This window comes from Triturus cristatus, chromosome 2_2 (assembly GCF_964204655.1).
Source record: "Triturus cristatus chromosome 2_2, aTriCri1.1, whole genome shotgun sequence".
Taxonomy (NCBI): Eukaryota; Metazoa; Chordata; class Amphibia; order Caudata; family Salamandridae; genus Triturus; species Triturus cristatus.
Window position 1 is genome coordinate 873,687,480 of NC_140582.1, and position 13,771 is coordinate 873,701,250.

The 13,771-nt window shown below is 41.4% G+C and overlaps 1 protein-coding gene across 3 annotated transcripts in view; it reads left to right on the forward strand.

Moving 5' to 3' along the window:
- Positions 1–13,771, forward strand: part of ARAP2 (ArfGAP with RhoGAP domain, ankyrin repeat and PH domain 2) — a 1,345,662-nt gene that overhangs the window by 1,018,864 nt on the left and 313,027 nt on the right. For all 3 annotated transcript variants that reach the window (XM_085642300.1, XM_085642298.1, XM_085642299.1), the window contains exon 26: positions 9,864–9,981. In XM_085642300.1, coding sequence (XP_085498426.1) covers positions 9,864–9,981 — 118 coding nt within the window. The remainder of the gene's footprint in view (positions 1–9,863; positions 9,982–13,771) is intronic.

Here is a 13,771-nt window from a genome sequence, read left to right on the forward strand (position 1 = left end):
ATCCTCTTTGGATAAATTTGTCTTTCATGACTTCCGCATGAGAAAGGTAGTCATTGATGGAAGTACAATTTCTGCGCAAGCGTAGAAACTGACTGAAAGGTATTCCGTCCTTTTGGCTTCTTGGGTGGAAACTGTTGAAATGGAGGAGTGTGTTCCTGGCAGTAGGTTTCGTATATAAAGAGAAACTCAGTTTGGATTGCCGATGTTCAACCCAAACGTCGAGAAATTCTAGTTTGGAGGTGCTGGTATGTGCCGTGAATCTGAGATTAACATCGGCCACATTAATCCATTCAATGTACTCATCAAGGGACCTTTGGTCACCGGTCCAGATAAAGAAAATGTCGTCGATGTACCGGGACCATAGACGCACATTCTCAAAGAAAGGGGCAACTGCATTGTAAATATTGTGTTGCTCAAAATGTCCCATGTACAGGCAGGCGACGCTTGGGGCACAGGCCGCCCCCATGCTGACTCCCTTCACCTGTTGGTAGAATTCTCCATTGTATTCGAAGAAGTTTTCTTCTAGCACAATGTTCAGACACCGGATAAGGAACCTGCCGTTGTGTAAGGTGGGGTCTGCCTCAATCATGTTGATCACAACTCTACAGGCCTCGGCCTGGGGGATGTTCGAGTATAGGGATTCTACATCCAGTGTGACCAAAATTTCTTGTTGGGGGTTATACTGAAGACCTTCTAGCTTTGAGATGAAATGTCCTGTGTCCTTGACATATGAGTCCAAAGATTCCACCATGGGTTGTAGAAATTTATCGATGTATTTTGATAATGGTTCGGTGGCCGAGCCAATAGTAGAAACTATGGGTCTCAGTGGGGGATTAGTCTGATCTTTATGTGTCTTGGGGATACCATAAATGATGGGAATGCGGGTATGTGTGGGGGTGAGAAAAAGTGCCTCTTGGGTACATATTTCGCCTCTCTCAAATGCTAGTTCAACTTCGTGTAAGATCCTGCGTTTCACCCTAGGTTCTGGGTTGGACATAATTCTACGGTAATGTCTCTGAGATCCTAGGAGATCCAACATTTTGTCTTGATAGTTTCTGCTGTCAAAAATTACAATGCCGCCTCCCTTATCGCAGGGTTTGACAATAAGGTCCTTATTGGTTCTGAGGGATTTCAGGGCAATGTTTTCTTCCCTAGTGATATTAAATGGAGGGGTAGGGACAAATTTAATTGCCTTCTGTACTTTGTTCAGGACAGCTTTCTCAAAAAGACTGACCTCCATGCCGACCATATCAAGTCCTGGTGTGAAGGAAGAAGGTGGTTTGAGTCCTGAATGGTTGACAGTATCCGAAGTCAGACTTCTATCTGCAAAGTATTTTCTCAATCTGACTTTGCGAAAGAAAGTGTGTAGGTCTCTCAGGAGTTCAAATCTATTAATGCCAACTGATGGTACGAAGGAAAGGCCCTTAGAGAGGAGAGACACAATAGAGCAACCCATGGGTAGAGATGAAAGGTTGAAGACAGGAATCCTGTTTATGTCCTCCAATACTGTCGTTGGCGGGTCTGAATGTATCTTTGAGGAGGAGCTTGTTCCTGGTATTGATTCCTGTATTGTGAGTTCAGAGATGAGTCTTGGTATTGTCCTCTGTGTGGAGAATTCTGATATGGGTTTTGAAAACGGTTCTGATATCTGGGGCGGAAATTGCCCCGGCGGTTGCCTAAAAAACGATTATCGGATGTAGGTCTGTCCGTTGCCTGTCTGGATTGTGGGTTGCTGAATGATGGGCCTTCACTGTCAGAATCCGTTGTATCAGAAAAGGTGATAACCCTCTTATGGCCCCAGGAGGAAAAAGTATTATTAGTAGAATAGTCTGTGCTATTGGAATAGAAATTCTCAGTTAAGAATGGATAAACGCGCTCCTGCGAGAAATTCCTAATATCCTTTCTCAGTTTCTCAGTTTTTCTCTTGAGTAAATATTCAGCAAAAGAATCGAGTTCAAGTTGGATTTCTTCTAACTTCTTTTTGCCTTCCTCAACACTATGTGATTGTTTAAGTTTTTCTTCCAATTCGCAGATCTCTTTATTCAGTAGATCAATAACCTCTTTTGCTGTTTCTATTATCAAAATCATCCAGTCCCTGGAACATCGGTTGGAGATAAGAGACCACTTTTCCAGGAACTGTCTGAGTGTGTTTGTTAGTGTGTGTTTGAATGTGTCTGGGAGCCCGAAAAGCATGCTCTCTGTCATTTGATAAATTTCTTATGTACTGAATTTATTTCTTCGCAACTTAATTTAATTTGATAATAAAACTATTAAAATCTATTTTTGTTCACTGTTCTGAATCGTACTGCCCTAGTCCAATTGTGGGCACCCTAATGAAGACGATACATTGTACGTGTTGAAATTAATAGGTAGAGATATTTGTGTTTGAATTTATTGTGTTTCCTTTCCCCTGAATCTCTACCCACATCCATTATACAGGGGTTCCCCTTTCTGCATTGGTTCTACTACAGAATTATGACATACGTTAACAAAGCAGCGCTTCCCTCTACTTTGTCCTTCTAACAAGCTCAGAGAACACCTGCTACCTTTTCAGTGACAAGCATTATCGGTATGCCAATTGGTTTCCTGGTACTTAAAGACCAAAATTTCACAGGTACCCTTCGCTATCATACACACTTCTCTCGCACAGAAATGTCTCTAACGGCAACACACGGCGATGTCACCAAATCGAACCCAAACAATGCGACGCGCAACTTCAATTGTTACACGTTTCTCCCTGTGTACCTACAGGGCCAACAATTCCGTCTTTTCCCGAGAGCAGTGTTTTCTTTTCTCTGCCCTACTACTGAACAGCTACCGACTTCCTACATCCCAGAAGCCGTACAGACTACATAAAACTCAATACGACTTCAACATATAGTGTTAGTACACATATCAATACCAATCAATAATCGATACGCTATATACAGGCACAAATCATCAAACCAAAACAATAAAAACCATCTCTAGCTACCAGAAAAACTGGTGCAGTTCGGGTTCCTCAATTTCCCCCTATTACCACGGACAGAATGATTCCTCAGTCACACACTCACATCATACGCTGGTGGGGCCCATAACACCAACATTAATTCTATCAATCTATCTGTACCTACTCAGAAGGGAACATTGGTTCCGAACCTCACTGATTCCTTGATGGGAATTTATCACTTTCTCTGTATCATACCCTAGCGTCTCTTCCCATCAATAAATAGGTCGATAAATCATTTAGTTGGATTTAGTTCAATGACGCCTTTATACTCTAAATTATTCGAAATACATTTCAATGGAAATAACCACCCAACACATAGATTCAATTAAGGTTTTCTTTATCTAATTCAAATTGCAGGTTAAATCCTAATAATTCAATTATAATCTTTTGTCATATTTACCTATTCTGGCTAATTGTCGTTTTCTAAGTCAGAATCTGGTCCTCAGTCAAATCGTCAAAGTTCTGTTCTATCATGCAGAGTCACCGTCCTCTCCGTCAGCATAACATCAGGATACTGGCAATGACAAAGTCACGACGAACACTTTACCTCTCTAGTCTACCATTATTTATACTAAAAATTACATTCCAAATGTTACAACTGACATTTTCAGAGATTCTCATTGGTTAATTGAAATACATTTTGATGCATCAGGAAACATTCGATGTAGTCCCCACGTATGAAAAGTTCCAAAACTAATGTATGGGAATATTAGCAATCCATAGTCCATGTTGCAACAATTTTGTTGAAGGGTTGGCCTTTCGCCCAGAGCAGCCTTGATGGGCACAGTGATGACAGTTCACCGGCAGGTCGCAGCTGCTGAAGTTTGCGCAGGCGCATTTCTCCTTTCCCTTCATTGATAACACTCGTAAAAGTCTGATTCAGTCGGCGGCCATTTTATAGCAGGCCCAAATGGTCAACTTAAGCAAAGAAACACAAGAATGTAATTAATACATTGAAATGATTAAACAGTGTTATTCCCTTGCTAATACCCATATGTGTGTGCATTTATCTAGCCATATGCAACGTTCAAATCCATTAGTATTCAATTATTTAAGCATAAATCACAATAATATCACATAAGCAACGTTTATCATATTAATATATATACAAACTTAGTTCACAAATTATTTTAGCCATGCAAAGCATTCCCACGTGTATTCTTTCTGTTAATAAGGTTGATTAGTCTCCATACAGCAAACCATTAATTATTATAATTAATTATTAATCAATTTAATACAAACATACATAAATGGATTGGGTGACATAAAAAGAAAACATATTACCCGCTCCATCAGTTGAACATTGTATAATTTTTAGGATTTTCCTGAAAGATTAAATTAGCTCACGTGGTTTAAAAGCATGTTCATTTGCATTTACAGGATTAGGATGATTCTTTTGTAAATGGAGCCATTATTTTGAAATCATTTTTAACGATCTAAAGGTGTTATGGGCTTTTAGGAATTTTGTAATTTTAAGTTGTTTAAACCCCTTTTTTTAAGAAAATTATTCCACACTTTCCAACCGAGTTACAAAAAGGCTTTTAGTTAGAATCAAAAGAATGATTAACTAAAATAAAATATATTCATTTGCTCTTGTATCCCCCCCCCAAAAAAACAAATGCGTGGCATGTTGTGCATAACTGCATGTATGTGGCAGAACAGACATGTATCATTTTAGAAAATGTAATGCAAACCCTAAAAAAAAAAGATCCTCTTACATGTCATTCAACCAGAGGGAGGTATTTTTCCACCAACTCACATATTTCTAAGTGTTTGCAGGACGAAAAAATATTTCGGTTTTGTACAGTCCTGGGATTAATATTTTTCACCTAAAGAAAAATGTTTAATGTTCAGTAATCATGACGGTATTGCACTTCTACTACTATTACTTGCTGCCTAGAGGACAACAATTATTAAAAACTTTCCACAAACATTAATGACATACTTAGAACATTATCTTAATTGCAGTTTAAAGATATTCATTGACTTAAACATGTTGGGGCAGATTTACAAGCCCCTTGCGCCACTTTTGCGTCACTTTTCCCATCTTTAAAAGTGATGCAAAAGTGGCGCAAGGGGCTTGTAAATCTGCCAGTTATGTTGTTTTATCGGATTTGTAGAGCCCCAGCAACGGGTCGTCCCAGCGCTACCCAGCGCTAGATCCGCAGGTACTAACTGAAGAGCGGGGAGGTAACAGAAGAAAATCAAGGGATAAGCCAGTACTTAACTGCCCTCCTAAAAACCTCATGATCCTGTAGGTTCCTGGTAGTACTAGGGAGAGCATTCAAGAGAGATGCAGCCAAAAGTCGGTATGATCGGCCACCCTCCCGGGCTCTTCTGACACAGGGAGTGCATAGTAGATGTTGGCACAAGGAACGGTACATAGGGGATGAGAAGATTGGCTAGAATGGAAGGGTCATGGGCTTAGAAAATTCGGTGAGTGATGCACAGAGATTTTAATTGAATTCTTTCTCCCACTGGTAGCCAGAGTAGATTACGTATGTATTTGTACATAGGACAAGACTTCGGGAGGGCAAAGAGGGTGCGGGCAGTGGCATTTTGCACCCTCTGTAAGCGATTAATGCCTGCCTTATTGGCACCTAGGTACCGAGAGTTACAGTAATCAAGTCTAGAAAGGGTAGTAGACTGGATGATGGTTTGGCGTGTTTGGGTGTCAAAGAACCCGAGCAGCGGCTTCAGACCATGTAAGAGTCCAAAGCAGCTGCCCACCACTGATTTTGTCTGTGCCTGGAAGGTAAGCGCACATGCCCAGGTTTTTTACGGAATCCTTAGGGGTGGGAGAAACTCCCAGCGCAATAGGCCACCACTGATCTCTCCAAAGATGTGTATCCTTTCCTAAATGGAGGATCTTTGATTTACTTGCATTCAACTGAAGACAGTTGGCCGTCGTCCATTCCGCAGTAGCCATCATATAATTTCGAAACTTGGTGATGTGTTGGTCAGAGGTGTTGGATAGCAAAATAACAAGCTGGGTATCATCAGCCTATGAAACCATGGAAAGGCCCCTGCTTTTTGCAACTTCCGCCAGAGGTTGAACATAGTTATTAAATAATGTTGTGCTCAAAGCTGAGCCCTGGAGAACCCCATGGTGAACAAGCTGTTTCTGGGAGCCGTAGGGTGGACAGATTACTTGAAAGGATCTGCCTGATAGAAAGGACGCAAACCAGTTGAGAGCAGCATCTCCTAGGCCAATCTCTTGTAGACGCTGCACCAAGATTTTATGAGATTCAGTGTCGAACGCTGCACTAAGGTCAAGGCAAATCAATGCCTAGGTATGGCCTTCATCTAATAAGCTCCGCAGTTGTTCAATCACTACCAGCAAAGAAAATTCAGTGCTTTTGCCGGGTCTAGGATGTTGTTGGCCTCTAAAATTGGGTATGGATGTAGTTAATGTAGGACTCTGTGACTTTAGCCACAAATGGGAGTAGTGAGATCGGGCTAAAGCTTTCAGGTTTGGAAGCGTCCAACATAGGCTTTTTAGCAGGGGAATAACCTTGGTGTGTTTCCATGAGGTAGGAATGACCGCAGATGCTAGGGACAGGTTTATCAATTCGCAGAGCATAGGTAAGAGTAGGGGAAGGAATTGTTAAAGCTGATCAGGCTTAAAAGGATCAGCTGGAGATCCTGATTTAATTGTCTAGTAAAGAATCCTTAACGTCTCACAGGATAGTGCTGGGAAAGAGCATACAATAGTACCTAAGCAGCTGGTGTTATTAGTGTGCGCTTTAATATTAATAGTGAGCGGAAAAGATTTGTAGATGTCCTCAATTTTTTTAACCAAAAAAGTGGCCAGGGCCTCACATAAAGATTTGGAAAGAGTGGTGGATGCCCTTGGTGATGGAGGATTTTTAATATCGTTTAGCAGAGAGAAGATACTTTTAGCCGGATTGTTACTGTTCTTAATTATTTCCGCAATGTAATCAGCGCATGACTTCCGTATAGATTTATTATTGGTCTTGACAGCAAAGCAATATTGTGTTTTGAGAGCAGGATCATATTTGGATCTCCAAGCCCGTTCAAGAACTTTACAGTTTTTTCTCATCTGGGTTAAGCTCTTGTTAAACCAGGGATTCGTATAGCTTATGACCCGCTTCTGAGTTTAGCAGGGATATGTGTATCAAGGGACTGTGAGAGCCACTCATGAACACGGCTGTTGGCTGCCTCAACATCATCAGGCAGTTAGGGCGTTTGGGAGCATAAAGTGTCTGCAAGGAGATTGACATTTAACTGATGCCAAGGGTGTTTTAGAAGGAGCTCTTGGTGTGTGCGTGGTGGCGGATTTTCACCGGGAAGTGCTATAAAGATAAGAAAGGGGTCAGTCCGGGCCATAGGAAGGGGGGAAGGACTCTGATGGAAGGTATGTTAGAAAATACTGGATCTAGGAGGTGCCCGTCAGAATGTGTAGAGCTGGGGGCATACTGTAGAAATTGACAGGCTGTGAGATCTGCCAGAAAGCCGGCAATCTCACCATTTTGGCGGTCCTCAAGGTGGAGGTTAAGATCCCCTATGATATTAAAGTTAGCAGATTTAGTGGCCAGGGTGGAGATGGAATTGGTGAGTGAGTCCCTAAATGTTTTAGAGGCTCCGGCAGGGCGATAGATAAGCAATCCTGTCAGAGTAAAATTGTGGTTTATTGAGTCTTAATCATTGTTTTTGTTTTAACATTGGCCTTTTAATTTATCATATGCCGTGTTTCGGCCAAGATTCATCTAGGTCTTCATTCTGATTGGCTCTATAAGGTAGATGGTAATTCCCACCACGGGTACTGGTAACTCCAGGAGAATTGGAATTACCATCTGATTAGGAGCAGACCATTAGCTAGCCATGAGAAACTGGGAATTACCAGCGCAATAAGTAATTTTGGTAATGTTTCCCCTGGTTGTTTCATGTTTCCCATCCAGTATTTTACACAGAGATACTGCGTGAAATTCAGCAGACCTGTAGTATTCTAGCAGGACTTTTAAAGCCACTGTAAGTCCTGTTAGTGCCCTTTTCCGAAGTAAGAGGGCACTCATAATATGCACCTTAAATAGATGTGTCAATAATTCCACCACAAAGTTGTACCAAGGATATATAGAAAGTTTATATGGGTTTTGAAAAAGAAGCTTCTCACTCAGCAGTGTTGACTCACTGCAGAAGAGAAAGTAGTGTTAGACTAATGAAAAGACATGCATTATTAAAAAAAGCTTAAATATGAGTATTTGAGATCCTGAGATGGATACTGGCTATATAATGTAAAAAGATGCATTTTTTCAGGAAATAGCTATCCTTAAAACTCAAGATTTCAATAAACTCCTTTACAAATATCCATTACAGTAATAAAAGACAAACTCCCCATCTCATATGTGCGGTATCTAATGCTATTCCTTCTCAGTCTTTCAAAGCCACCTGGAATCTTTGGTCTGGCGAAAATTGTGACTAGCAGCACAGTGCTGCTTTTTTGATGGTACACGTCTTGTAATTGCATATCAAAGCACACTCTTTCTACAGAGCAAGATAACTTTTATATACACATACATGCGCACAAACTGGCAAATAACTCAATGACGTAAATCTAAAACACACCCACAGGAGAAATAATGTGAACTGAGAGGTTTCATAAGATCCATTTCCCAAATTCGGGAGAGGAGGTAGCCTTACAGCTAGAAGCTGAGGACGCGGGTTCGAGTCTCGGCAATTGAAGCTCAACATCCTGTGATTCTGGGGAAATCACTTCATCTCCCCGTGCCCAACAAAAATGAATGTGTCCGTCTGTAACGAAACTGGTGCTCATGTAAAGTGCTCTGATACCGCATATCTTTGGGTCTAGCCCACGCTATATAAAACTCTAAAAAAAAAAAAAAAAAAAAGAAGAAAATCTGTGAAACCTGATGATGATCTGTCTCCAGAGCAGCACTGCGAGTTAAACCCATAACTGAAAATAGTTTTGATAATGGTTCCAGATTGTCTTGAGTGATTGACGTAGATGAGTTCAAACATTTTAGGAGACTCTGCCGTGGTGGGGGGAGGGTTACATTTCTCCACCAATATTTATATTTTTAAACGTGACCAAATCATTCATTAGACAAATATAAATTCTAAATATATTGATTAAAATCATGTTTTACAGGCAAGTGGTTCTAAAGAAAAATGTGTGAATTACTTCAGCACCTAAGGTGCTCCCCTGTGAATCCTTGCACCAGGCACCTTTAGGTCCCAGCCACGGGGTGCAGGGATTAACACAATCTCACTTTTCCCTATGGAATCATGTGCTATGGCCGGTTTACGGCCGTAATACATGCTCCCATAGGGAAATGTAGGTATGCAACAGACGCATCAAAATCAGGCCGTCCGGACCACCGAGCGCCGACCGGAGGTCGATCAGTCCTGTTTCCACCCTGGCGTCCCGACAAACATTCGAATAGGTCCCATAGTTTTTTGGGCTCGATAAGGTGATGATCCTTTCACACTTCATCCCTAAACAAAACCTGCCTCTTTCATGTACTGGCGTTTCTTGTTTGCATCCTGTATAGCTAATCCGACCCCATTATGCTGTGAAAAGTCGATACACCCTAAAACAACATCTAAATGATTAAATAAGTACATGAAAAACAATGATGGTTTAAACAACTATTAGACACTTTGGATGACAGAGACCTAAGTTCTGCAGCCCTGACTTCCTTTTTATCCTGATTTAAAATACTCATGAAAATGTGTAGGTATTGGTAAAATTCAGAACTGTTATAAGCTCCTTCTTTCAAACTACTTAAAAAAATTCATCCATTCTTATCAACTACAGTTTCTCCTTCAGTCTGGTGCTGTTGGAAGTTCAAGCATTTTCAAGTAAGAAATAATAATAACATTTTGTGTGCAGGTGTCCCCCACCGTAGAAGCGGATGAATTAACTAAAACTGTTCTACGATTAAAGAACATATCTCCAAACACATATGATATCTGGGCAACTTTTGAAGTAATTAAAAACGGAGAACTTGGTGAGTAAATAAAATGATTTATTGTTAAACATGTAAAGATCGTAGATGTGCTGAAGCAAGCAACAGTTGCACATTTTTTATGCTTGTTTTTACTAGGGTGTGTTCTGCATCTGTAAGAAATGTGGTTATTGGTTTCAAGGCAACATCCACAATCCTTGTCTGGGTGAACCACAAAAGTCACTCAATTAACCTGTGCTTAATCCTCTGGTAGCTTGACACAAAACCTTCAGGCTTAACTTCGAGGCACTGTGTTAAGTATTATATACAGCAAGCAAACAGTAATACATTGAAAACACAACCCATAAAACTCCCACATCAATTTAGAAAAATCCAATGAGTGGAAATATGAATTTTTAAAGTTTTAATTGAAAAATAGCACATAAAGATCAAAGCGCCGACCGTGGGTATCTGGTCATACGAGATCAGGACAAAGTCAAAAGTTAAGGCTGACTGCGAATGTGTGTGGTTCAGCTACACAAGATGGATTGGGCCCGCTCCCGACTTCCCTTTGGACTTAGAAAATGTTGAAGAAAGGTTCCTGAGAAGGTAAAGTTCAGCGGGCGAGGCAACCGGCAATGTCCAAGCAGGAGACATTGTCTGGGAGCCACTTGATGAAGTCATGGCGAAGATTTCTACATTTAAATTTAACCACTTTTTTAGAAGTCCAAATTCTCCAGCAGGACAAAGCTGCAGGTTGTAGCTGACAAGGGTTCCACAATGCCTGATACTCCTTCCAAAAGATCCGACCAAACGGGATTTGCTGCTGCATAGAAGAATGTAGCAGGAGCTATAGAATAGTCTGGCCGACCAGCAATGCACCTCTGGTGGACCGGCGAGCAGGAAGGTTCTGGTAATCTGTCGGTTCTGAGGGCACTTTTTGGTGATTTGCTCTCTTTTATATTTACACCTGCTACAATTGCCTTCACTTGAAACAATTTTACAAGATACCACAGGTGTTACATCCTGCATTCTTGTTTAGGATTTCCCCCTTACTTTTGCCTCAGACTTGTTACTCCAACTTCGTTTTTGCTCACCTTAGGACTCTGCATATTTTACCACTGCTAACCAGTGCTGAAGTGCTTGTGCTCTTGCCTTAAATCATTGTACAATTGGCTTATACTCAATTGGCAAATTTAATTTACTTTAAGTCCCTAGTAAAGTGTCACTGCCTGTGCCCAGGACCTATAAATTAAATGCTAATAATGGGCCTGCATAATTGATTAGGCCTTCCACTTAAGTAGCACTTCAAACATCTTAGGTCTGCCATTGCAGTTTTAAACTGCCAAAATAAACATTTTCCCAGGTCCAAGCCGTCCCTTTTATTACATACATTACACTAAGGGTTGGCCCTGACAGGCCGAGAGGGTAGGACGTGGTGTATTTAAAAAAAAGGACATGTACATTTAAGGTTTTACGTGTTCTTGTAGTGAAAAAGTCTTAAGCAAGGCCTACCTCTCCCATAGGATGTTGGTCGAGTTGCCTTATTACCTTTAATAAGCTGTAATTTCCAAATGGAAACCGATAACCAGTTCATGTGCTGTGTCCCTGGAATTATAATGAAAAATCCTAAGTTATGGTGAAGTTGGATTTTAAATTACAATTTTGAAAATGCCACTTTTAGAAAGTTACAAAACTTCAAAACTGAGGGGGATAGGCTCAAAGGACCAGAACCAGGTAGGGCCGTACTAAATTGAATACAAAAAGGAGAACCTGGCTCCATTTGACATTATGCTCTTATTATTTTTGAGCATCAAACAGACCACTATCTTTTCTGTTTGAATGGAATTTTTATTAAACCATTCCATCAGGGCTTCATGTTAATGGTCAGTAATTTCTAAAAAACATAAATGAATGGTGCAATCTCCGCATCACTGAAAATGAAAACAAAACACTACTCTCCTTAAGTTTGCTTAATTCAATTTTTCTGTACCTGATTGCCTGATTCTCAGACAGAGCTGCTGCTCTGACTCCTATTTGCGTGGTAACCAGAATTTCTCAACGGAAATTACTGCAGTGCGCTTCGTAGTTTATGCCGGGGGGAATTTCTACAAGACATTAAAATGATTGTGTCTATTTTAGTATATTTAAATACATGGACATTGGGCAACTCGACGGGACAAGGTCAAAAAGTACCTTTCAAACGTTCCCGGGTTGCTCAGAGGCAGGCATCTATTTCTATAATCATTGCATCCCTACAAACGAATGGGGGACATATTACTGAAGCCATCAACTTCTCAACGATATTATAAACATGCTAGATTTTTGCATGAAGTGCACTTACTGTTTTTAAGTCTGAGCACATCCATCTTCTATATCCAATATGAACCGCAACTTCACTGTCAGCTAGGCATTCCCCGTGTGAACACTTCCTGTATTTTTACCCTATGAATCATGGGAAAATGTTTTGGACCAATCACATTGACGTTCAGGTCCCATTGCGGCTAAGACTGGGCTAGTGCATTCTGGGACATGCAGTTCTGAGCTATACTCTTGAAAGTTCTGTCATCCCATTCAACCCAGTTACTGCACTATTAAACTTTAGAATTAGGTAAGCTTCTCTTTGTAGCAACGCGTTGTCAATGTCTATCAGACGTTTTGTTGTATCCAGACCTGACAAGACTGTCCACTCTCTTTCACTGTGCAAGTTACCCATGAAGTGCTGCACCATTGGTGCAGTAACCACCTTCTTTTTGATCCTGGAACGATGTTGCGTGATGCAATGGGTTGATCTGCTGATTTGTCTTGCCAATATATAATTTCTCACAGGGGCAAAGTATTGCATAAATAATGTTCTTAGATTTGCAATTCGTGAATTCAGAATGACGCCATTTAATGTCTTTGTGTGAGAACTCAATCCCCTCTATTGTGGAGTCACATGCAGCACAAGTTCTGCATTTGTGATGCCCCTCAACTGGTTTTAATTGCCATTGTGTCCTTAGATTTTGTTTGTTTTGCGATGTAAAAATGTCAGCTCTCACAATCTGCTGGCCAATGCTCCTGTTTTTCTTCATGGCAAAGAGTGGTTTCGGGAATGGGCACTCCAGGTTTAGAAAGTTGGCATTTTTCTGCCTTTTGGTGCCTGCAGCCTGTCTCTCTGTCAAATGGCTGTGTGTAGTGGACAGTTGTGCGTTGTGTATGCCTCCTAGACAGCCACCCACAATAGGGAGCTTAGGTGTGCCTGGATGGGAAATTACTGGCGGGATGGGATGGAGGAACTGGGCCCATCCCCATTTACACTTAAATAGGCTGTGTCCTGCTGCCACATAATGCCACATAATGGGCTGCATACCCCTGGAGTCAGTCTGGAGCCAAGGCACCTGTGCACTTCAAAGTCATGCCTCTGGAAGCTTCTCCCTACTTCAAAGGCAACTGAGCCTCAGACACCAACTCTTCAGTACACTTCTGGACCTGTGGATACTCTGCCAGGAAGACGGACTGATGTGCTGCTGAAAGGACCGTCTCTCTGCTGGACTGCTGCTCTGAGGGACTGCTTGCTGTGCTGACCTGCTGCCTGCTGCCCTATTGCCTGAGAAGAACTGAACCAGCATCTCTTCAACCCAAAACCCTGGAGTGACTTCAAGGGCTAGTTGGCAGGCCTCCTTATCTGAAGTCTCAGGAACACAAAAGGCTTCCGACAAAATGGCCCCTGGGCTCTGCCATCTTTGAGTCTACCTTATCAAGTGGTGCCATCCCAGTCCTGGACCCATAGAAGTGGGTTAAGGTGCTCTGCAAGCCTCTGTGAATCCAGCGGAACCGACACATCTCCTCTGCTGCACAACCCCTGCAGAGA